The sequence below is a fragment of the Trachypithecus francoisi genome, unplaced genomic scaffold, assembly GCF_009764315.1.
Source record: "Trachypithecus francoisi isolate TF-2019V2 unplaced genomic scaffold, Tfra_2.0 Lachesis_group10, whole genome shotgun sequence".
In the NCBI taxonomy this organism is placed as follows: Eukaryota; Metazoa; Chordata; class Mammalia; order Primates; family Cercopithecidae; genus Trachypithecus; species Trachypithecus francoisi.
The window spans coordinates 114,858,076-114,882,091 of NW_022681455.1; the positions used below are offsets into that span (position 1 = coordinate 114,858,076).

The window sequence follows — 24,016 nt, forward strand, 5'->3', positions numbered from 1 at the left end:
CAAAAAAAAAAAAAAAAAGTAAAGGAATAGGGCTGGGTGGGGTGACTCATGCCTATAATCCCAGCACTTTGGGAGGCCGAGGCGGGCGGATCACAAGGTCAGGAGATAGAGACTGTCCTGGCTAACACAGTGAAACCCCATCTCCACTAAAAATACAAAAAATTAGCCGGGCGCGGTGGCGGGCGCCTGTAGTCCCAGCTACTGGGGAGGCTGAGGCAGGAGAATGGGGTGAACCGGCGAGGCGGAGCTTGCAGTGAGCTGAGATCCGGCCCCTGCACTCCAGCCTAAGAAATAAAACAATGGCTACTCCATAATGCAGCCTCCAGGGCTGCTGGTTGCTCATTTTTATGGTTATTTCTTGATGATATGCTAAACAAGGGGTGGATTATGCATGCCTCCTCTTTTTGACCATGTAGGGTAACATTCTGGCGTCGCCACGGCATTGTAAGCGGTCATGGCGCTGGTGGGAGTGCAGCAGTGAGGATGTCCAGAGGTCATTCTCATCGGCATCTTGGTTTTGGTTGGTTTTGGCCGGCTTCTTTACTGCTTTACTTCCAACCTCCCATCTCATCCCGTGACTTAGAAATGCCTCAACCGTCTGGGAACGCAGCCCAGTAGGTCTCAGTCTCATTTTACTCAGCGCCTACTCAAGATGGAGTTGCTCTGGTGCCAAGGCCTCTGACAGAAGCTGAACACAGGTAGGGGCTTTCTAAGAAGCAGATCCAATGCCGACTGCCCTTCCTCACTCCCCTAACAGATGTAGGGCACCACGGAATTGTACAGCCTGAGGGACATACTCTGGGTGAGAAGAGCTTACCCTATCAAGGAGAAGTAAGTTCCCAGATGAAACACCACAGATACAAACGTATTGTAAGTCAGGCTTTGTACGTTTTCCAAAACTCACTACAGGGGGCCCCTTTGGGGTGCAGCATCTTCCTGTATCACAATAATCATGATTCCTTTGCCAAGGCCTTTTGATGTCATGGTCCGTGTTTTCCTCCGGATCCTTGGGCATGCGGAGGCAGAAGCAGAGCCTAGCAGAGTGAGCGACACACGCAAGGGAGGCTGCAGCGGGGAGGGAGCGAGGGCGGCCCAGGGCCCAGCCCGGCGGGAGCCGCGGAAGAGGAGGACCAGCCAGCCAAGGGCGGGCGGCTCCAGAAGAGGCCCGGGACTCCCCAGTTTCCCAGCCTCTCGCACCCCACGCGGATCCCTGCCCCGACGCTGATTCAGGGGGTCAAAGCTTCGGAATGGGGCGCACCGCGGCGGTGACTGTAGGCACCCCCGTTTCTCTGGGTGTGGCCTGCGGACCCCCTCGGGAGCAGGTCGTCCCGCACCGGTGTCTGCCCCCGGTCCCCAGGGACACCTGCACCCGCCCCACTCACGACGGCGCGTCCGGTCCCCAACCAGGCGTAGGGCGGGGTGCGAAGGTCGCGGTTCGGCCGCCCAGCCCGTGCTGCCCCCACCGCCCCCAGGCCTCGGGCAGCGCGCGCCCGGGCCACCCGCCTCCCGCGGGCATGCGTAGGGCAGCCTCTCCGGACGCTGCGGCCGCGGCCTGGGAGGGCTGAGCGCCTTCGGGGGCGGTAGAGAGAGCTGGAGGCATCTGTGTGATCGCCCCGCTTAGGTCCGCGCTGAGTCGGGACGCAGCACAGCTGCCCGCGCCCGCTTAGTCAGGCGAAGCCCTGGGAAGCAGTGGGAGAGGGAAAGACTGGGCCGGCGCGGGGCCGTGCGCCTGGAACCCCAGCGCTTTGGGAGGCCCACGATGGCGGATCGCTTGAGCCCAGGAGTTCGGGACCAGCCTGAGCAACATGGTGCCACCCCGTCTCTACAAAAAACACAAAAATTAGTGTGGCGCGGCAGTGTGGACCTGTGGTCCCAGCTACTTGGGAGGCTGAGGCAAGAGGATCGCTTGAGCCTGGGAGTTCGAGGCTGCAGTGAACCCTGATTGCATCCCTGCACTCCAGCCTGGGCGACAGAGCGAGACTCTGTCTCAAAAAGAAAAATAAATAAATAAACGACAGCCAGACTCACTGGATTTGACTCCCAGCTGTGTGATCTTGTGCAAGTCAATCTTTCTGTGCCTTCAGTTCTTCAGCTGTAAACTGGGATAGTGATAACTTCTTGTGCGGTGACGTTTGAGGAGCTGAGTGAGGGAGCGGGACTGCACAGATTCTGACCACCATCGGTCCAGGTGTGATGACACTCCGCCAGTGGGGGCAAGACACACGCGTGGTCTCCCAGACATCCAGGGCAGCTTCCATTAATACCCTGCCTGCCTGGGCCCAGCCATGAGAACTGCCCCTCGCTGAGGCAGAGTCTGGTCTTCCTCTTCTTGGGGAGCCCCAGAACTTCCAGAGAGTGTCCTGGACCATGAAGGCGACCAGGAAAGGGAATAGGTGGGTGGAGGCCTCTGCAGTGAAGCCTCAGGCCCCCTCTGGTCTCTCCAGGGTGGTCCTGGATCATCTGAATTTCCCTTTGAAATGAGCACGCACAGGTTCAGCTGATTCACAACTTAGTTTAATACCGAGTGGGGTTCATGCCACAGGGAAGCTCCGCTGCCCCACAGGGCCTGGGCCAGTTAGAAGAGAGCAGCCTCTTTGGACCACTGGCGGAGTCTTCTCCTTCAGCATCTAATACTCACTCCCTGGCCCCCACTGGCCTCCATGCCTCTCTCTGCCCAACTTCCAGCATTGTGCAAGGTCTAAGACCTCTTTGGACGTGAGGCATGTGGTCTTAACCTGGCCCTTGTTCCAGACAGGTGGGCAGACAGGTAAGCAGAGCCGGTGCACCCAGGGCAGGCGAGGGAGCCGTGTGGCCAGGCCTCAGGACCCTGGACCCCACCGGGAGATGTGCTCCCGGGCTGGAAGGAAGCAGAAGAGAGCAGGGCCCGATGGCAGCCCAGGCAGTCCCAAAATGGGGGCCCTGCTGCGCTCAGCCTGGAATTGCCCATGGCCGTGGTTCCTGTGATGCTCCCGACCTTCCTAGCAGGGGCTGCTGGGAGCTGGTGCCATGCCAGCTTTCACCTCTGCCTCCACCATAGTTCATGGGGCTCCCAGGAACACCGAGGAACCCAACAGGTTCCCAGGCAGTAGCTTTCATGACAGGAGGAGAGGGTCCTTGGAGAAATTCCCTGCAGAGCTGCAGCTCTAGTCCTGCCTGTGTGGCCTTGCTGTGTGATGCTGGGCCTGTCGCTGCCCCTCTGGGCTCAGGAGCCCACAGGTACAAGGCCCTGAGCAGGGCATCCTCCATGGCCCTGTGTGCCCAGACCCACCCTGAACCTGCCACCTAGATACCCTTGCAGGCTGGACCGGGTCAGCAGCACCCCCAGGGACAGGGATCAGAGAAGGGGAGCCTCAGGAAGGCCCTCACCAAACTGGCAGATGTAACGGTTTCGGGTTTTGCAGCGCTGGTCGTTCCAGTTGAAGGCAGCTGATGCCTGCAGCTCCACGCAGTTGCCAAACCTGCAGGCCAGGGTGTGGTGCTCAGGAGGGAAGAGTGGAGTCAGGGGTCTGGGAGAGGCCTAAACTCTCCAGCCATCAGGACCCTGCATCTCAGGGGCTCCAGGGCCCCCACCTGCAGATGGGGCTGCTGGGAACCAGGCCCATCCCCGAGCCCCCATCCCTGCTTCCCAGACCACTTCTCAGGGAAGCCCCTTCCTGGGATGGCAGCTCTGCCTACCCCATGGCAGCCACGCCAGCCTGTGGGGACGGTGTGGACTGGAATAGACAGCCCCACTTGAGAGGTATACCTGGGAACCCAACAAGGCCGACTACCTCCAGGCAATAGGACAGGGGCACAGGCCGGCTGCCGGCAAGGAGGGCTGGGTAAAATCACTGGAGCCCTTGGTAGCCTGGCAGCAGGACCACCTCCACCCCGGCCCTGGGCATTCCTGGGCTTTGAAGAGCAGGGTGGGGCCACATGACCAGAGGGTTCTTGGTACAGGATGGCTGGTGGGTCCGCAGGTGTGGGGTTGTATTGTGAATGACTGCAGGGGGCGTGACAGCTAAGGAATGCTGGCGTCAGTGTAACTGATGCAGTCAGAGGGCACGCAGAGGGAGGGGTGAGTGGATGAGAGTTGGAGGGATGGAGTCACAGCCAGGGGACACTGGGGATGGACAGATGGATGGAGGCTTCCTGGGCCCCTCTCTCCCACGTGACATGCCTTCCAGCTTACATCTCCCTCACCACAGCACTGGCCCACACCAGCTGTGCCCACAACTCTCTGGCATCTGAGCAGGCACCAGGGAAGGCTCAGATCTTCAAAGGACCCAGTCAGGCAGCAGGATGGGGCAGAGGGGCTCTTCAGTGTAGCCTGGGGGCCCTGCCAGGCAGGCCCGAGTGAGAAGGAGGCCCAGGGGAGGGAGGCACCCCACACTCACCCCTGGTTGTCAGGCTGCCCAAAGGCAAAACTGGTGAAGGCCTGGTGCTCCCCTGTGGCCCAGCGGAAGGAGTCCTTGGCAGTCTTATAGGTGAGCCCTGGGCCGGGATAGTTGAGGCTGGCCCACGGCCAGAGGTCCCCCGGCCCACTCAGACCCTGGAGTCTGCTGCCAGCTGCTTTGCTGGCCCCTCCTGCCAGTGCTGGCAGCCCCCATGTGCTCCCTACCTGGGCCCTCCCCGGGAAAGGGGGTGAGCAGCTGGCCCCGCTCTGGGCTCCAGGCCCTTACCACACCCTCGCCATCTGCTGGCAGCTGCCACAGCCCAGGGTTCCTGCAGCAGGGTAGGGCATCACAATCCCTTACTCGCCACACCCCCAATCAGCCGGGCACTCACCGATCCAGAAGTTCCTGGTCTCGAAGTCACTGTCAGTCACCTCGTTGGTGGTTTCCAGGCGGCCCAGGTAGAAGGCGAGGATATCCTGCACTTTCTGGCTCTTGATCTGGGCCAGCACCCCACCTTTCCTCTGTAACCCCACCCCAGGTCACATAGGCAGGGCTTCGAGGAAGGCTGCCCCTTCCTGCCACCCCTGGCCATGGCCGAGGATGTCACGTGTGTGTGCTGGCCAGGGTGTCATCACCCCCAGCCCGCACAGTCTCCCTTCCAAGAGCAGGAGTCCCTTCTGTTCACATGTGCGAGTTCTCTTCTCCCTGTGCACAGGGGCCTGACTGGCAGCCCACAGGCCCGGGCAAGGTCTGGCCCCTGAGGATGTTCTAGTTTCACCTGCACAGTGTCTTCAATATATCTGAGTTGACTGCCAACCCCAGAAATTAACGGTGGTTTCGAGAGCTGCCAGTGGAAGTCTGAGCTGCTGGTTTTATTGAGCAGCCCCGAGCTCTGGCCACTCTGATCTTGCATTCCCTCCTGCAAGGCAACCAGTGGCTGGAACTCCCTTAGATGGAGGTTGGCCTTGACCTTGGCCCCTCAGGTCAATAAGTGACCTCCTGGCTTCTATAAGCCTCGGAGTCCATGACCTCTGCTTTATGCTGATGAACAGGGTGAGGTCAGAGACACTGAAGAAACCATCTCTCACTGCAGGGTTCCTCCATTAAGACCCTCACTTGAGGCCCGGGGGGGTCCCTGGGAAGGTAGGGGTGACCGTCACCTGGCATTTCATCCTGGCTCTGTAATACGTGTCTGCCTCTGAAGACACCATGAAGCAGTCTCCGTCGATCCTCAGGTCACAGGCGTGGAAGGGAAAATGCACCTTGGCTGCGGTAGGGGAGCCTGAGTTTGTGTGTGGACTTCAGAATCGCTGCCCTTTCCTGCCCTGCCAGGGAGCTAAGCTCAGGGTGCCCCTTCCTCTGGCCACCTGCTCCAAAAGAGTGGGTGGTGAGGGTCAGGAGTGTGCTGGTAAGTGTGGAACATTGAGCTTGCTCTCTCTCAAAAGAAAAAAAAAATCCATGGTTTGTAGCATTTGCCAATTTCTTTGGTGTAAATATCCATGCTGTGGCCAGTTTCAAGCTCTCAACTTGTCACTTAATTAGTTGGAAAGGGAGGTACACAGTGGGCTCCTGGGAGCTGATGCCCCATTGAAGGGGGTCTTGGGAGGGGCTGGCTCTTTGGGGGCCCTGGGACAGGACTCACTGGCACACTGGGCTCCCCCGTAGCCGACGTCACAGACGCACGAGCACTCCTCCTCCCGAAACCGGCCATGCACACACTGCAGGCTGCACCGCACTGCCAGGGCAGGGCAGTGGGGCAGAGGCTCAGCCCCCAGCCTTCTGGACCCCAGGCTGCCCCCCAAAGGCCTCGAACATCCAGAGAATGCCAACCACAGCAAAAATACCCCTCCCAGACAGAACCACAAAGGCTTCTGATTGCTGGCATGCCTGGTGTCTTTGGATTGGTTCCCATTGTAGAAAGAGACATATTGGAGTTTGGAGGTGACCTGCCCATGGTCACAGAGTGGGTTAGGGTTGAGGGGCAGTGGGGCAGGAATCCACTTCTGGATCCTAATTCTGTCCTCCTCCCAAAGCCTAAGGGGCTGAACCTGATTTCACCGTGAATCTCCTGCACAGCTCAGGGTCTGGCAAACAGCTAGTGCTATGCAGTGGGCAGACTCAGGGAGTACACGGTCAGCACCCTAACACCCTTGAGACTCAGGAAGTATAGCAGCCCCAGGACCTGCCGCGAGAGCAGAGCTGGGCACACCCAGGCTCCGGTGCCCTCACCTTGGCAGTACCTGCCCGTGTAGCCAGGGGGACAGTGGCAGTGGCAGGTGCTGATGTTGAGACGTCCATGGTTCTGGCAGCTCATGCGACAAGGGTTCCTGGGGACCTCTGGTCAGAGGAGGAGGGGACTCCGAGAGAAGGGTCTCCTCCCAGCAGGCCGGGCAGGAGCCTCCCTGGGTGCTGAGGGTCAGGGCTTCCGGGACAGCCCAGTAGGATGCTGCCATCCCTACCCCAGGGTCACCAGACCGAGCCCTCATGCACTCACCACAGAGCCCCCCTGCGTGGTCCCAGGCTTTGAAGCAGCCCGAGACGCTGGCTGTGCAGAGCGAACACCAGGCGCCCTTCTTATAGGGGACGATTGTCTTCCCGTTGACCTCCCAGTTGCCTCTGTGAGGACAAACAGGCACCACAGGGTGTGGGAGGGCCTGGCCTTGGGCAAGGCAGTGGTGGGTCCCTGCTGCCTGCCCCCTGGCCCCTACAGTTCCTGCGGCCTGGCCAGAGAGTCAGGGAGCTGGGTGAGAGAGAGAGATTCCCTGGGAGAGAAGAGATGACCTGCAAACGAATCCTGGACAAACTCCCTGATACCAGGACCAGTACCCAGGAAGGGGCATCCACAGAGCAGAACCTTCTGCATGGCCACAATCTTCAGCACCCTCTGCCTTTCCTCTCCTCCCCTCTCCCACCAAGGGTGCAGAGGAAGGTGTCAGGGACTTTACTTTCAGGTGGATGGGGCGGCATCTCACCCTCAGTGAAAGCGCCCCTCCCTGCCTCCCAGACATCCCAGCAGAGGGTGTAGCAGGGCTTACCCGGGGGAGTAGGCACAGACAAAGGCTTCTATCGCTGCCTGGCCTGCAGAGCACAGGTGCCGCCCACAGCCCAGCTGGCTTGAGGTGGCCCACACGAGCTACAGGAGACACAGGGGATCAGAAACCCTATTGTGAACTCTTGGCGAGGGGAACACAGCTTTCACTATCATCCAGGCAGACAGAGGTTCCCTCATCTCCTTGGGGGGTCAGGAGCAGCAGCTGTCCTGGGCAGGGGTAGAAGCATGGGTGGGAATAGTCCAGGAAGGCTTATTTATTTATTTTTTATTTTTTTATTTTTGAGATGGAGTTTCGCTCTTGTTGCCCAGGCTGCAGTGCAATGGCACGATCTCTGCTCACCACAACCTCCACCTCCTGGGTTCATGCGATTCTCTTGTCTCAATCTCCCGAGTAGCTGGGATTACAGGTGACTGCCACCACGCCTGGCTAATTTTTTTTGTATTTTTAGTAGAGATGGGGTTTCTCCATGTTGGACTGGTCTCGAACTCCCAACCTCAGGTGATCCGCCTGCCTCAGCCTCCCAAAATGCTGGGATTATAGGTGTGAGCCACCATGCCCGGACTAGGAAGGCTTTCTTAGTTGAGAGGGGAATGGAGAGGGGAGGGCTAGCAGATACCTGAAGGGAGGGGAGATCGTTGATGGGTGGAGGGGACTAGCCAAAAAAAAGACTGGGACATCAAGGGCCTTGTGACTGCATTATGACCACAACCCTTCACTTCTTGCACTAGCCCACTCTTTTAAATGTGACTCTGCAGCTTTTTGCAGCAAGCAGAGGTGTCTCTTTCCTTGCTCCTTGAATCTGGCTGGCCCTGTAACTGGTGTTGGCCCCCAGAATGCAGTAGAAGTGATACTGAGCCGATTTTGAACTTGGCCTTTAGAGACCTTGCCATTTCTACTCATTCTCACAGAACCATGCTCACCCACCACATGAAGAAGCTCAGTAAAGCCTGGTGGAGGTTGGAAGGCCTCATGGAACACAGATGAACCACTAGAGGCCTTTTTGCACAGCCAGTTCCCAGCCAGCCCCCTAGTTGATTGCAGGCATATGAGTGAGCCCAACCAAGACCAGAAAACCTCCCTGTTGGCTGGACGTGGTGGCTCAAGCCTGTAATCCCAGCACTTTGGGAGGCCGAGACGGGTGGATCATGAGGTCACGAGATCGACACCATCCTGGCTAACATGGTGAAACCCCGTCTCTACTAAAAAATACAAAAAACAAGCCAGGCGAGGTGGCGGGCGCCTGTAGTCCCAGCTACTCGGGAGGCTGAGGCAGGAGAATGGCGTAAACCTGGGAGGCGGAGCTTGCAGTGAGCTGAGATCCAGCCACTGCACTCCAGCCTGGGCGACAGAGCAAGACTCCATCTCAAAAAAAAAAAAAACCTCCCTGCTGAGCCCAACCCAAGTGGCTGACCTTTAGAAAGAGCGACAACTTGGAAATAGCACAAATGGCCAATATGTAAGAAAAGTGAAACAAAGTCTCTAGTAGAGACTAAAAATTACATGTACAAGACTGGCTTACAGCAGGCAGGTGTGAACATGTGATCATAGACATGTATCCAACACTTAGAGAACATGTATTGTTTTTCAGAATGCATGGAACTTCTGCAAACCACAAAGCAAGACCACACATTAGACCACTATGCAAGTTTCAACAAATACCAAAGAATCAGCACATCCTACAGGCCACATTCTATGAATTCAGTGCAATGAAATTTAAAGTGAGTAATTTACAAGTAAATTAAGAAGATAACATAGTTCAGAAACTTAAAGATACACTTCAAAAGCTAAAACAACATCACGGCTAGGTGTGATGGTTCACATCTGTAATCCCAGCACTTTGGGAGGCTGAGTGGGGTGGATCATGCGAGTTCAGAAGTTCAAGATCAGCCTGGTCAACATGGCAAAACCCCTTCTCTAATGCAAATTCAAGAAATTAGCCAGGCATGGTGGCATACACCTGTAGTCCCATCTACTTTGGACCTGAGGTGGGAAGATCACCTGAGCCCAGGAAGTTGAGGCTGCAGTGAGCTGAGATTGCACCACTGCACTCCAGCCTGGGCGACAGAGCCAGACTCTGTCTCAAAACAAACAAAGACAACATCATGATTGGAAATAGAAAAAACATCCCTAAATAACAATGAAAACATTAAATATCAAAACTTATTGGATGTAGCTGAAATCGTTTAAAGGGAAATTTATAGCTTTAAATGTATATAGTAGAAACAAAAAAAGATTTTAAATTAATGATCTAAACATTCATATCAAGAAAATTAGAAACAATAGTAGAGGCCAGGTACGGTGGCTCATGCCTGTAATCCCAACAGTTTGGGAGGCCGAGGTGGGTGGATTACCTGAGGTCAGGAGTTCGAGACCAGCCTGGCCAACATGGCAAAACCCTGTCTCTACTAAAAATACAAAAATTAGCCGGGTGTGGTGGTGGGCATCTGTAATCCCAGCTACTCAGGAGGCTGACACGGGAGAATCTCTTGAACCCGGGAGGAGGAGGTTGTAGTGAGCCGAGATCGCACCACTGCACTCCAGCCTGGGTGACAGAGCGAGACTCTGACTCAAAAAAACCCAACAAAAACAAAACAAACAAAAACCAACAACAAGAAAACAGGGGTAGGTTTTTCACACCTTTGAGTCTGACAAAACTTAAGGAGCCAGGGCTGGGCACAGTGGCTCACACCTGTAATCCCAACACTCTGGGAGGCCGAGGCAGGCAGATCATGAGGTCAAGAGATTGAGATCATCCTGGCTAACATGGTGAAACCACGTCTCTACTAAAAAATACTAAAAATTAGCCGGGTGTGGTGGTGGGTGCCTGTAGTCCCAGTTACTTGGGAGGCTGAGGCAGGAGAATGGTGTGAACACGGGAGGTGGAGCTTGCAGTGAGCCGAGATCGTGCCACTGCACTCCAGTCTGGGTGACAGAGCAAGACTCCGTCTCAAAAAAAAAAAAAAAAAAAAAAAAAAAATTAAAGAGCCACAAGATCTTTGGGAAGTGGGAACTGGTTTGCTGGTCTGCCCAGTTGGTGTAATCACTTTGGCAACACCTAGTTGTAGGCACATGTTCTTTTTTTTCTGAGACAGGGTTTTACTCCTGCTGGCCAGGCTGGAGTGCAATGGTGCAATCTCAGCTCAGTGCAATCTTCACCTCCCAGGCTCAAGCAATTCTCCTACCTCAGCCTCCCAAGTAACTGGAACTACAGGCACACACCATCACACCCGGGTAATTTTTGTATTTTTTGTAGAGGCAGGTTTTTGCCATGTGGCCCAGGCTGGTCTCAAACTCCTGGGCTCAGGCAATCCTCCCACCTTGGCCTCCCAAAGTGCTGGGATTACAGGCGTGAGCCACCACGCCCAGCCTTGTGTAATACTTAACCATGCACAACACACTTGCATGGAGGTATTCAGTATTTCCTGGGATTTCGCTTGTGTTTTTCAGTGCCATACCTTAGCACCTGAACAGTGCCTGATGTGTATAGAAGACCCTCGACAAATATCTGTTGAATGAAGAGAAAAAATGGAAACTTGCTTGGCAGTGATGCTCCTGAACTTCAAGAAGATTCCCTCCAGGGAGGGACAGCAGGGAAAGGGGAGGAGCGGGGCTTTAGTTTAGTAGCATCTTCTAAACCTAGGTAGTGGGTAAGAGTGGGGCCATTTTAAATTTATGTTTGAGGCCAGGCACGGTGGCTCACATGTGTAATGCCAGCACTTTGGGAGGCCCAGGCAGGTGGATCACTTGAGGTCAGGGGTTTGAGACCCAGCCTGGCCAACATGGTGAAACCCCATCTCTATTAAAAATACAAAAATTAGCCGGGTGTGGTGGCTCATGCCTGTAGTCCCAGCTACTTGGGAGGCTGAGGCAGAAGAATCACTTGAATCTGGGAGGTGTAGGTTCTAGTGAGCTGCGATCACACCATTCCACTCCATTCTGGGTGACAGAACAAGACTTCGTCTCAAATAAATAAATAAATAAATAAATAAATAAGTTTATGTTTGAAATTATTCATATTTCAGATTGAAAAAAAGTGGCTTAGGCCAGGCGTAGTGGCTCACGCCTATAATTCCAGCACTTTGGGAGGCTGAGGCGGGCAGATCATTTGAGTTCAGGAGTTCAAGACCAGCCTGGCCAACATGGTGAAACCCCATCTCTACTAAAAATACAAAAAAAATGAGCTGGGTGTAGTGGTGTGTACCTGTAATTCCAGCTACTCGGGAGGCTGAGGCACAAGAATCGCTTGAATCTAGGAGGCAGAGGTTGCAGTGAGCTGAGATCATGCCACTGCACTCCAGCCTGGGGTGACAGAGTGAGACCGTGTCTCCAAAAAAGCAAAAATATGGCCGGGCACAGTGACTCACGCCTGTAATCCCAGCACTTTGGGAGGCTGAGGCGGGCAGATCACTTGAGGCCAGGAGTTCAAGACCAACCTGGCCAACATGGTGAAACTCCATCTCTACTAAAAGTACAAAACCATTAGCCAGGCCTGGTGGCACATGCCTGTAGTCCCAGCTACTCAGGAGGCTGAAGCACAAGAATCACTTGAACCCAGGAGGCGGAAGTTGCAGTGAGCCGAGATTGCGCCACTGCACTGTAGCCTGGGCAACAGAGCAAGACTCTGTCTCAAAAGAAAAAAAAAAAAAAGTAAAACTAAACAAATTGGAGGAAAAGGAATCCCAACATTTAGGACAAACTAGCCTCTTCTGAGATGGCCCAGCAGGAGCCTGTATCTGGGAGCTGGCACGCCGGCCTCACTGTAACACACTCACCTGCGTGTAGTGGGTGCAGGTGGCATTGCGGGCACACTCCCCTGCCACGTGGCTGTACCGCTGCCCCTCTGCAAACCACAGGCTGACCACTTCGACAAAGGACGCTGAGCCCGCGGGCAGCAGCTGCACGTTCCAGCCTACTTGAAAGGTGCGCCACGGGGCAGATACCAGGCTCGGGGTTGGGGTTCCACAGAGGGCTGCCCTGGCTTGAGCCAGTTGGGCCAGGCTTTCACTCCAGTCCTGCGGGGAGCACAAACAGAGACATCTGTGGGAGGCCTTTGACTGCTGGTCCAGGCCTCCCCTACTATCTCTGAGCATCCACCAGGTGCCAGGTCAGGAGGCAAAGAGAGCACTGGATGAGGAGTCCTGCTGGAGGAAGCACTGGTGTTGTCTGATGCTCGTCCAGGAGGAGCCCGGCCTCTCAGGTCTGAGCCTCCATCTCTGAATCCTGTTGTGGGCATCCTTCAGCCCTGCCCAGGCAGTGGGATGGGCTCCTGCTGTCTTTCTCCCTTCTGGTCATGTGAGCAGTGCTCACGCCTTACAGACTGGTTCTGTGTTTGGGCCCTGGCCATTGTCAGAAAGGCTCCCCTACTCCCACCCGGCCATGCTGCCCTCCTGTGATGCAAAACGCCCTACAGCCATGCCTCTCTGCCCTAGTCTCCTGCCCCCGGTACCGCCTCATCGGCTCCCTACCACGCATAGCTGACCCCGCCCCCTCCCTCTTCTTCTTTTTTTTTTAAGACAGAGTCTCACCCTGTTGCCCAGTCTGGAGTGCAGTGGAGCAGTCTCGGCTTACTGCAACCTCCGCCTCCCAGGTTCAAGCGATTCTCCTGCCTCAGCCTCCCAATTAACTGGGATTAGAGCCATGTGACACCACATCTGGCTAATTTTTGTATTTTTAGTAGAGACGGGGTTTCACCACGTTGGCCATGCTGGTCTCAAACTGCTAACCTTAGGTGATCTGCTTGCGTCAGTCCCCCAAAGTGCTGGGATTACAGGCCTGAGCCACCGCGCCCAGCCCCCTCCCTCTTCTTAAACAAGGGGCCTGGCAATCGCTACCCCTGGGTGACCTGCTGCAGCCGCCTGATCTCCCGAGACTCTCTGAGCTCATCTGTAATTGGAACAGGGAGGTGCCTGTAGGCTAGAACTCACAAGCACTGAGTGGGTGCAGGGTGAGGGGCCCTCAGGGCTGCACCCCAAGCCAACTTTACCCTGCACTAATGTCCATCAGGGTTTTACCTCTGATGAAGGCTGGGGCCAGGAGTTGGGGGCTCCCCAGGGTCCCTCAGCAACCCCACACCTCCACAAGACCTTCCGTCTCCACTGTGTCCAAAGAAGGGGTGCCCCAGAGCCCTAGAGGCCCGGAGGGTGCTCGGGGCCGGGCCATGAGGGAGGCTGAGACATGGAGCTCCATTTGCACCTTTATGGAAATGAAGTTTTCTAGGACTTTGACAAAAGGGCCCTGGGAAGGGTGCCAACTGCCAGTCATCGACCGCCGCAGGCCCTCCTGGGGTCCCAGGCAGGAGTACCCACCACGGAGGTCACAGCTGGGAGCAGCCCTGGCGGCACCCGGGTCTGAGCCTGAGGAGGGGCAGAGCCACTCAGGGCGGGGAAAGGGAGCGAAGCGACCTCCCCCATTTAGCCACCCCACCCCCACCTCCTGGGAAACTGACCCTAGAGTGCTCAAGGACGCCACCAGGGCTGCCTGCCTCGGAGGAGTTCATGGGAAGCAGCCATGGGGAACCCTCCCGCCCCCACCACCCTGCCCTGGCTCCCTTGCCTGCTAACATGGGCTGGGGCTGCTGGGGTCCCAGACAATGGGGGGCAGCGTTTCTGAGCCCCCAGATGACAGCCCCAACCCAGCAGCCCCAGCCGGGCTGGTGGAGAACACTATACCCCCGATCCCCGGCCCCTGCTGAAAATGCGGACGACTGAGTGAGCAGAGAACATGGGCAAGGCCCGTCCTAGTGGCTCAGATAAGCTCAGGAGGAGGCGCTGGGTCCTTGCACAGAAGCCCCTCCCCAGCCCAGCAGGACCCTCTCCCTCCCTGGCCCGCCCGCCCATCCTGCAGGGCTCCTTCCCTGGAGGAGGAGATCCAGCTCCTCCAGCGGCTCCTGGTCTCCGTGGCAACAAGATGCCAGGGAAGGCCCAAGGTCCTGCCCTTCAGGCAAGTGGAAGCCAAGGGGCCCGACCTCCTGAACTGAGGGTGGGGGGGTTAAGAAGTTGCAGAGACCCCCAGCAACCAGGGCCTTGGTCCCTCAGGGCCAAGGTGCCTGGCTGTGCCTGCCCACCCTGGTCAAGTGGAAGAGTGCCTGGACAGGGATGGCCTCCTGAGCTGCCCTCTGGGGTCTGTGCCTCCAGCCACCCCCCTGGCAGAGCCCAGCTGGGTCTGGTACTCACCAGCCTCCGCATGTCAGCCGCAGGGGGCTGGACCCAGCTGCGCAGGCGGTTGTGCAGGGAAAGGAGCAAGAAACTCTCCTTCCTGTTCAGGGCTGGGGTGGGGAGAGAAGGGAGTTCTTTCCGTTCTTAGGCAGCCCGAGGATGGGGGCACCTGGACCCAACAGAGCAAAATAAGCACGTGCCCCCACCCTCAGAAAACAAGATAGGAGAGGAGTGTGGTGGGTGCAGGGGACGGGGGGCACAGCGATGCAGCCAGGCTGGGAGACCAGGTACAGCAGGCGTGGGCTGAGTGCTGGGGTAGGGGTGGCGGGAGGGAACAGGGGTGGGGGCTGGGTGTAGGGGGCCCAGCCCTGGCTCCCAGTAGGCCCCTGTCTGGGGCTCCTCTGGGCCACTGAGTTTCTCCAGGCCCCACCCACAGACTCCCTCCGGCATTCCTTCTTGACCCCAGCCCTGGCCCCCCTTCCTCCTCCTTCCTCCCCAGTCCAGCATCCACCCCTCACTGCCCCCAGGCTGTCCCAGGACTTCCTCATTAAACCACCTGCAGGACTGGCCTGGGGCTCAGACTTCCAGAAGTCTCCTAGCACCCACTCCACAGAGCTCGTAATGGTGCCTCCACCTACCTCCTCACCAGGTGTCCCTTACCTCCGGCCATCGGAGCCTGCTCCTGTAGCTGGGGTGGCCACACCTCTGCCCAGGTGGTGCCAAGGAGGGCCAGGAGCACAGCCAGGAAGTACCCCCGGGCAGGGGAGGTCTCTGAATGCAGCATGGGTCTGTTGGGCCTGTCAGGCGCTCCGAGCACAGCCTGGCTCAGCCACCCGGCTTATTTCTCAGGCTGGATGGAGCTATTCACAATCTCCAGGAGTCAGGCTGGGCTGCTGGACAAAAGAGGGAGGCTGGTGAGTGAGTAATCAGTGTGTCCAAACAGTCTCCTGTTGGCGCTGGCATGAAAAGAGACGACTCCGGGGGATGCCTGCCTGCTCTGGCCTCAGCCTGGCCAGCCCGCCCCCGACAGCAGGCAGAGTGGTGTGCACTGACCCCGCGGCCCCTGCTAATCATTGTAGGATTATTAGCGCCCTTGGGGAGCCCCCAGAGACCCCGCTGATTGGCCCACGGACATTCCAGGGCTGCGGATTAGGGACCAACGGCTGTGTCCTGGCTGGGACAGTGTCCTCCGAGCCCACTGATGGCTTCCACTCCCCAGACCTGGGCCCTGGGAGGAGGCTGTAACCTCAGCTATGGTCCTTCTGGTGAGCAGGAACTGGGCAAGACCCCAGGGGAGTTCTTTCCTTTCTTAGGAAGCTCGTCCCAACCCCCTAGCCATGAATTAAACATAGGCAAGAGGTAACCGCACACCAGAGAGGTGCAATCTGTGGGCCTGAAGAGGGGTGGGCTGAGGCCGCACCTGCGCTAGGAAAAGGGTGCCTTAGGAAAGTCTGTCTGGGCAGTGTTGGGGGCTGGGCCCAGCCCCGGTGCCCACGACCTTCACCCACGTTGACTATGGGCCACGGGGGAGTGAGGCAGGAGGAGTCAAGGCAGGCGGGGACCAGAGCATGTGATGTCCTTGGCTGACTCCAGTCCTGCTCGGATCAAGTCTGCTTCTAGACAGGCGGCGTAGCAGGAGGGCAGCACCTTGCCACGATGTTCCGTGGCCCGGCCGTGGTTGGCATGATCCCACCAGAGTGAGCTGGAGCAGATCTGCACCGTGGGCCACGTTTCTCAGAAAATACAGGGCTGTCCTGCGGGCCGCAGCCTAATGCCCACATTCCTCTTGGGGCAGATCAAAGGTTATTCAACCAGGTCACAGCCTTGCAAACCAACTACATCCTCCTGGAGTTTGTGTGATCCCTGGCCCGAGCCCGCACCCTCTCGGAGCGGGGTTCCAACTCCGTGGAAGCTCCGCTGAGATGCAGGTAGGGTTGGCTTTCCTGGGGAAACACCAGTGGAATGCGGCTATCGTCATGGGTGCCAGGGAAGCGGACGAGGCCAGGGATACAGGACGTGCAGGCAGTCTGGAACTGCGTGTCCCCCACAATACCTAAGGGCTCAGGAGTTTCTTCTCCCTCAAACAGAAACCCAGCACCTCAGGGTCACTGCATGCAGGTCCTAGCAATGCTTAATAGTTACCTGTTTTTTGGTGTATTTTTATTTTTTAGACGGTCTCACTCTGTCACTCAGGTTGGAGTGTTATAATCTCAGCTCACTGCAGCCTTGACCTCCTGGGCTCAAGCGATCTTCCCACCTTGGCCTCCCAAAGTGCTGGGGTTACAGGCATGAGCCACCACACCTGGCCAAGCCACCTGTGTTTATCGAGCTCACAAAGCCTGTTTGCATGTGTGAGTTCAATTATTGAACTAAAGCCTGTTTGCATGTGTGAGTTCAATTATTGCCACAACAACCCGGTGCAGTAGCAGGTGGGATGCCCGTCGTGGAGATAAGGAAATGGGCTCAGTGTGTCTAAGGGGCTTGTCCAAGGTCACTCAGCCAGGGCATGGAGCATCCCAGCTAATCCAAGGTCTCTGCCTTCCCATTCCCAATGCTTTAGTTCACATCCTGACCTTTCTCAGTGCACTTTCCACAGCTCTGCTGTGCCGGGTAGTAAAAGACCCACTTCCTCCTCTTGGGCTTCCACGGCAAACATGGCCAGTTGACCCATATGGTATGATGCCAGGCACTTGGGACAGGTGGGAGAAAAATATATTTTGGGGATTGGGGGAGCAACTTTTTAAGGACCCCATGACCCTGGCTCACTGCAAGAAGAGTCCCAGGCCGGGCGCGGTGGCTCACGCCTGTAATCCCAGAACTTTGGGAGGCCAAGGCAAGCAGATCACTTGAGGTCAGGAGCTTGAGACCAGCCTGGCCAACACGGTGAAACCCTGTCTCTACTAAAAATACAAAAATTAGCCAGACGGGGTGGTGTAGCTGTAGTCCCAGCTACTCGGGACTGAGGCAGGAGAATTGCTTGAATCTGGGAGGCGGAGGTTGCAGTGAACCAAGATGGCACCACTGTACTCCATCCTGGGCGACAGAGCGAGACTCTGTCCCACCCCCAACCCCTAAAAAAAAAAGTCCCAGGAGAGCAAGGTTCATGAGCCAGAAGAGAAGCTGAGTGGATAAAAGATTAATGAGACACTGGAAGGCCTAGGCTGGACCCGACACGCTGTGTGACCCTGAGGATGGCACTCCCACTCCTGAAACTCAGTATCCAATGGTGTAGAGCTAGGACGACCCCTCTGCTGGGCCCCTAACCAGGGCATCGCAACTTGGTTTCCATGCTACTTCCTCCCGGGCCCAGACTTTTTACTGCAGCCTGCTTGGTGGCTGGGGTGGGTTTGGAGAATGGGCAGCCTCGTTCTTGCAAGGTAACTTTTCCTAGGTGAGGCTATTACAGGGTTTATATCCACCACCCAGACTATAGGATTCACATTTTGCTATATTTTCTTTATCACCTGTGTCTCTATCTATCGCACCCCTCTCCAGCTCATGCATAGCTGATACCTCTTTGCCCAGTCTGCACTTGAAGCTTATAGTGGTCAAGTCATTTTGTCTCTTCCTGAAGCAGCTCCTTTCTTTAAAGCGTTGAAATCTTGTTGATGGTCTCCAAAAACAAAACAAAACAAAACAACAACAAAAAACAACAACAAAAAAACCCATTCAACTCTAGGAGAGTTGTGGCCACATTTTCTTCTAAAAATTACATGTCCAGGCCAGGCATAGTAGCTCACACCTATAATCCCAGCACTTTGGGAGGCCAAGGTGGGTGGACTGCTTGAGCTCAGGAGTTTGAGACCAGCCTGGGCAGCATGGTGAAATCCTGTCTCTAAAAAAAATACAAAAAATTAGCTGGGCGTGGTAGCATGTGTCCATAGTCCCACCTACCTGGGAGGCTGAGGTGGGAGGATAGCCTGAGCCGGGGAGGTCAAGGCTGCAGTGAACTGTGATCATGACACTACACACCAGCCTGGGTAACAGACCAAGATTCTGTCTCAAAAAAAAAAAAAAAATTAGGCCAGGTGCAGTGGCTCATGACTGTAGTCCCAGCACTTTGGAAGGCCGAGGTGGGCGGATCACCTGAGGTCAGGAGTTTGAGGCCAGCCTGGCCAACATGGCGAAATCCTGTCTCTACTAAAAATACAAAATTTAGCTGGGTATAGTGGCACACACCTGTAATCCCAGCTACTTGGGAGGCTCAGGTATGAGAATCCCTTGAGCCCAGGAGACAGAGGTTGCAGTGAGCTGAGATCACACCACTGCATCCCAGCCTGGGCAACAGAATGAGATTCTAAAAAAAAAAAAAAAAAAAAAATCATGTCTATTTAATTTTTTAATTTTTCTCGAGATGAAGTCTGGTTCTGTTGCCCAAGAAAAGAAGAAGAGGGAGTGCAGTGGCACAATTTCGGTTCACTGTGACCTCTGCTTCTGGGGCTTTGACCTCCACATCCCAGGCTCAAGCCATCTTCCTACCTCAGCCTCCTGAGTAGCTGGACTGTGGGTGTGCGCCACCATACCCAGGTAATTTTTGTATTTTCAGTAGAGATGGGGCTTCACCATCTTGCCCAGGCTGCTCTCAAAGTTCAAGCCATCTGCTGGGATTACAGGCGTGAGCCACCACACCCAGCCCCAAATTAGTATGTTGAAGTTCTAACTCCATTACCTCCTTGTCACTGTATTTAGAGATAGGGTCTTTAAAGACGTAATTAAAGTTAAATGAGGTCACTGGGGTGGGTCCTGATCGAACCTGACCGGTCCCGTTATAAGAAGAGACACACAGAGGGAAGGTCCCGTGAAGACACAGGGAGAAGGCAGCTGTAGACAAGCCAAGGAGAGAGATCCTCAGAGGAAACCAACCCACTGGCACCTTGATCTTGGCCTTTATGCCTCCTGAGAAAATACATTCTGTTTTTTAAGCCACCCAGTCTGTGGTACCTTGTATGGCAGCCCTAGCAAATAAATACAGCCCTTATGAAAACCGTACAGCTAATATCACATTTAACAGTGAGACCAAAGACTTTCCTCCCTAAGATCAAAACAAGGCAAGGATGTCTTTCCTCACCGGTCCCACTAAACATTGTACTATTGAATGTGCAATGTGTGCATTAAGTTAACAAAAAGACATTAAAGGCAACCATACTGAAAAGAAATAAAACTATCTTCATTTGTAGATGACATAATTCTACTGTGGAAAATCTGAAGGAATGTTTAAAAAAAAAAAAACCCTACTAGAATAAAGGGTGACATCTGTAATCCCAGCACTTTGGGAGACCGAGGTGGATGGATTGCTTGAGGTCAGGAGTTCAAGACCAGCCTGGTCAACATGGTGAAACCTCATCTCTACTAAAAATACAAAAAATTAGCCAGGCGTGGTGGTGGGTAACTGTAATCCCAGCTACTCTACTCAGGAGGCTGAGGCAGGAGAATTGCTTGAACCTGGGAGGTGGAGGTTACAGTGAGCCAAGAATGCGCCACTGCACTGCAGACTAGGCAACAGAGTGAGACTCAATCTCAAAAAAAAAAAAAAAAAATCCATATATATAAAACTTTAGAACAACATTGCTGAGAGAAACTAAAGATCTAAAAAAATGCACAGACATTTCACATTCATGGAATAGAAGACTCAATATGTTTCGTTGTTTGTTTTTTGAGACTGAGTCTTGCTCTGTCATCCAGGCTGGAGCGCAGTAGCGTGATCTCTTCCTACTGCAACCTCCGTCTCCCGGGTTTAAGTGATTATCCTGCCTCAGCCTCCCAACTAGCTTGGATCACAGGCGCCTGCCACCACACCCGGCTAATTTTTATATTTTTAGTAGAGGCAGGGTTTCACCATGTTGGCCAGGCAGGTCTTGAACTCCTGACCTCAAGTGAGCCGCACACCTTGACCTCCCAAAGTGCTGAAATTATAGGCATGAGTCACCACACCTGGCCAATTTTTGTGTTTTTAGTAGAGTTAGATTTCACCGTATAGATGAATGGTAATTCTCCCCAAATTTGTCTATTAATTCAATGCAATGCCCATCAAACTTCCAAAAGATTTTTGTTGTTGTGTTTATTTTAAAGCAATTGAGAGGCCAGGTGTGGTGGCATGTGCCTGTAATCCCAGCTATTTGGGAGGCTGAGGCAGGAGGATCCCTTGAGCCCAGGAGTTTCAGACCAGCCTGGACAATATAGCAAGATCCATCTCAAATTGGATCTTAAAATTGGATCTTAAAATTTGCATGGAAACGCAAAGGAATTAGAATAACCAAAGCACATCTGAAAAAGAATAAAACTGGAGAATGTATACTACCTGATTTCAAAACTTGCTATGAAACTTCTAGTAATCACATCTATAAGATATGGAAAAAGGATAGATACAGATCAAGGGAACAGAAAGAACAATACACAAAAAAACTCTTATATTTATGGCCAATTTATTTATTTTTTTTTTTTTTTTTTTTTTTTTTTTTTTGAGACGGAGTCTCGCTCTGTCACCCAGGCTGGAGTGCTGTGGCCGGATCTCAGCTCACTGCAAGCTCCGCCTCCCGGGTTTACGCCATTCTCCTGCCTCAGCCTCCCGAGTAGCTGGGACTACAGGCGCCGCCACCTCGCCCAGCTAGTTTTTTGTATTTTTTTTTAGTAGAGACGGGGTTTCACCGTGTTAGCCAGGATGGTCTCGATCTCCTGACCTCGTGATCCGCCCGTCTCGGCCTCCCAAAGTGCTGGGATTACAGGCTTGAGCCACCGCGCCCAGCCTATGGCCAATTTATTTTGTTTTATTTGAGGGTCTTGCTTTGTCACCCAGGCTGGAGTGCAGGGCACCCTCATTGCTCAGAGTAACCTCGAACTCCTGGGCTCAAGCCATCCTCACGCCTCAGCCTCCTGAGCAGGTAGGACTACAGGCACGTGCCACCATACCCAGCTGCTTTTTTTTTTTTTTTCCAGACAGGGTCTCACTCTGTCACCCAGCTGGGGTTCAGGTAATCCTCCCACCTCAGCCTCCCAGGTAGTTGGGACTATGGGCATGCAATAGCATGCCCGGCTAATTTTTTGTATTTTTGGTAGAGATGGGGTTTCCCTGTGTTAGCCAGGATGGTCTTGATCTCCTGACCTTGTGATCCACCTGCCTTGGCCTCCCAAAGTGCTGGTATTACAGGCTTGAGCCACCGTGCCTGGCCCCCCTTTTTTTTTTTTAAGATAGGGGTCTCACTATGTTGCCCAGGCTGGAGTGCAGTGGCTATTCACAGGTGCAACCATAGTTCACTGCAACCTCCAACTCCTGGTCAGCCGCTACTTCTTAAAATGTTTCTCTGTCTGGTTCCTGTTTCAGAGTCTGGTTCATGACTCTACTACACTTCAGTTTCAAAAGCTGGTAACAAAGGAAAGAACATTGGCCGGGCGTGGTGGCTCAAGCAGGCCGGGCGCGGTGGCTCAAGCCTGTAATCCCAGCACTTTGGGAGGCCGAGACGGGTGGATCACGAGGTCAGGAGATCGAGACCATCCTGGCTAACACGGTGAAACCCCGTCTCTACTAAAAATACAAAAAAAAACTAGCCGGGCGAGGTGGCGGGCACCTGTAGTCCCAGCTACTCTGGAGGCTGAGGCAGGAGAATGGCGTGAACCCGGGAGGCAGAGCTTGCAGTGAGCTGAGATCCGGCCACTGCACTCCAGCCTGGGCAACACAGCAAGACTCCGTCTCAAAAAAAAAAAAAAAAAAAAAAAAAGAACATGCCAAGAGCTGAGGTTCTGCTGTGATGAGACCACCCAAGCTCCCTGTATCTATACCAAGGGATCTGTTGCCCAGGCTGGAGTGCAGTGGTGCGGTCTTGGCTCACTGCAACCTCCGCCTCCCGGGTTCAAGCGATTCTCCTGCTTTAGCCTCTCAAGTAGCTGGGATTATAGACATGCACTACCATACCCGGCTAATTTTTGTATTTTTAGTACAGATGGGGTTTCCCCATGTTGGCCAGACTGGTCTTGAACTCCTGACCTCAAGTGATCTGCCTGCCTCGGCCTTCCAAAAAATGCTGGGATTACAGGAGTGTGCCACTGTGCCCAGCCCGGATGACTTAGCTTTTCAAGGCTTACAGAAGTTGGTACCTTGTGTAAATAGGCTGGGGAGGTCTGGATGCCAGATGTTCTTCTGAGGTTGCTGTTCTCATAACTGCTGTATTCAAGTATGTCACCCAATTGAGATGAAATGCCTAGAGCACAGTCGCGGAGTGGGACCAGCTGGGCTGAGGAGGGAATGAAGTACAAACATCCATTGATGATCGCCGGGCGCGGTGGCTCAAGCCTGTAATCCCAGCACTTTGGGAGGCCGAGGTGGGCGGATCACGAGGTCAGGAGATCGAGACCCTCCTGGCTAACACGGTGAAACCCCGTCTCTACTAAAAATACAAAAAACTAGCCGGGCGCGGTGGCGGGTGCCTGTAGTCCCAGCTACTCGGAGGCTGAGGCGGGAGAATGGTGGGAACTTGGGAGGCGGAGCTTGCAGTGAGCCGAGATCGTGCCACTGCACTCCAGCCTGGGCGACACAGCGAGACTCCGTCTCAAAAAAAAAAAAAAAAAAAAAAAAAACATCCATTGATGTTCAGGGCCCTGAAGCAGCTGGAAAGCGCAGGCGTTCAAATCACCAGAGGCATGGCTCTATCTGCTCACATATGATGCTCACAGATGCATGTCCTGGGCACGGAAACAGAGCTTCCCAGACCATGGTTAACTCACCGCATGCATCTGGAGTTCAGAGTTCAGTCCACACCAAGGCGCAGTGGTTACTTTTATAAATAAACAAGTCACAATGAACATAGTTAAAAGATGTCAGTACTAGTGGCACTTGGGGACTCCAGCCCAGCTCCTATCACAAGCAACTGGCCACCAGGTCTGGACCCATGTCCTTTGCTCTTGGCCTACTGAGGTCATTCAGTTTTGCTCATCTCCTGCAACCTGGAAACCCAAGGGAGCAGGCCGTGCAATTCATCCTGGAAGAGTAATAGAAGAACAGCTGTCGTGCATGGAAAGATCTTGCAATGGGTCAAGTATTATATTTTTTGAGACACGGCCTTGATCTGTCATCCAGGCTGGAGTGCAGTGGCATGATCACGGCTCATTGCAGTCTTGCACTTCTGGGCTGAAGCAATCGCTTCCCCTCAGCCTCCTGGGTAATTGGGGTACAGGCACACACCACTCTACCTGGCTAATTTTTTGATTTTTGGTAAAGATGGGGTCCCCCTAAGTTGCCCAGGCTGGTCTTGAACTCCTGCACTCAAGCAATTCCTCTGCCTCGGCCTCCCAAAGTGTTGGGATTACAGGCGTGAACCACCATAACAGTCTGGGTCAAGTATTTTATATTCATTAGTTGAGTTTCATAACAACCCTATGAAGTAGGCATCACTGTCCATTTTAAAACAAGTAAACAGAGGCCTAGGAAAGGCAACCACCCAAG

The 24,016-nt window shown here is 54.4% G+C and overlaps 1 protein-coding gene across 1 annotated transcript; it reads right to left on the reverse strand.

The window, feature by feature from the left end:
• Positions 1-2,492: 2,492 nt before the first annotated feature.
• LOC117088039 (C-type lectin domain family 18 member A) lies at positions 2,493-22,837 on the reverse strand. The gene is made up of 13 exons (XM_033218993.1): positions 22,672-22,837; positions 15,244-15,476; positions 14,602-14,693; positions 12,202-12,441; positions 7,412-7,509; positions 6,871-6,992; positions 6,606-6,713; positions 6,019-6,111; positions 5,537-5,643; positions 4,768-4,897; positions 4,377-4,473; positions 3,367-3,458; positions 2,493-2,857 (listed from the first exon to the last, which is right to left on the reverse strand). Exons 2-13 carry the CDS (start codon positions 15,365-15,367, stop codon positions 2,820-2,822), a joined length of 1,341 nt encoding a protein of 446 aa, XP_033074884.1. The 5' UTR covers positions 15,368-15,476; positions 22,672-22,837; the 3' UTR covers positions 2,493-2,819.
• Positions 22,838-24,016: the final 1,179 nt, after the last annotated feature.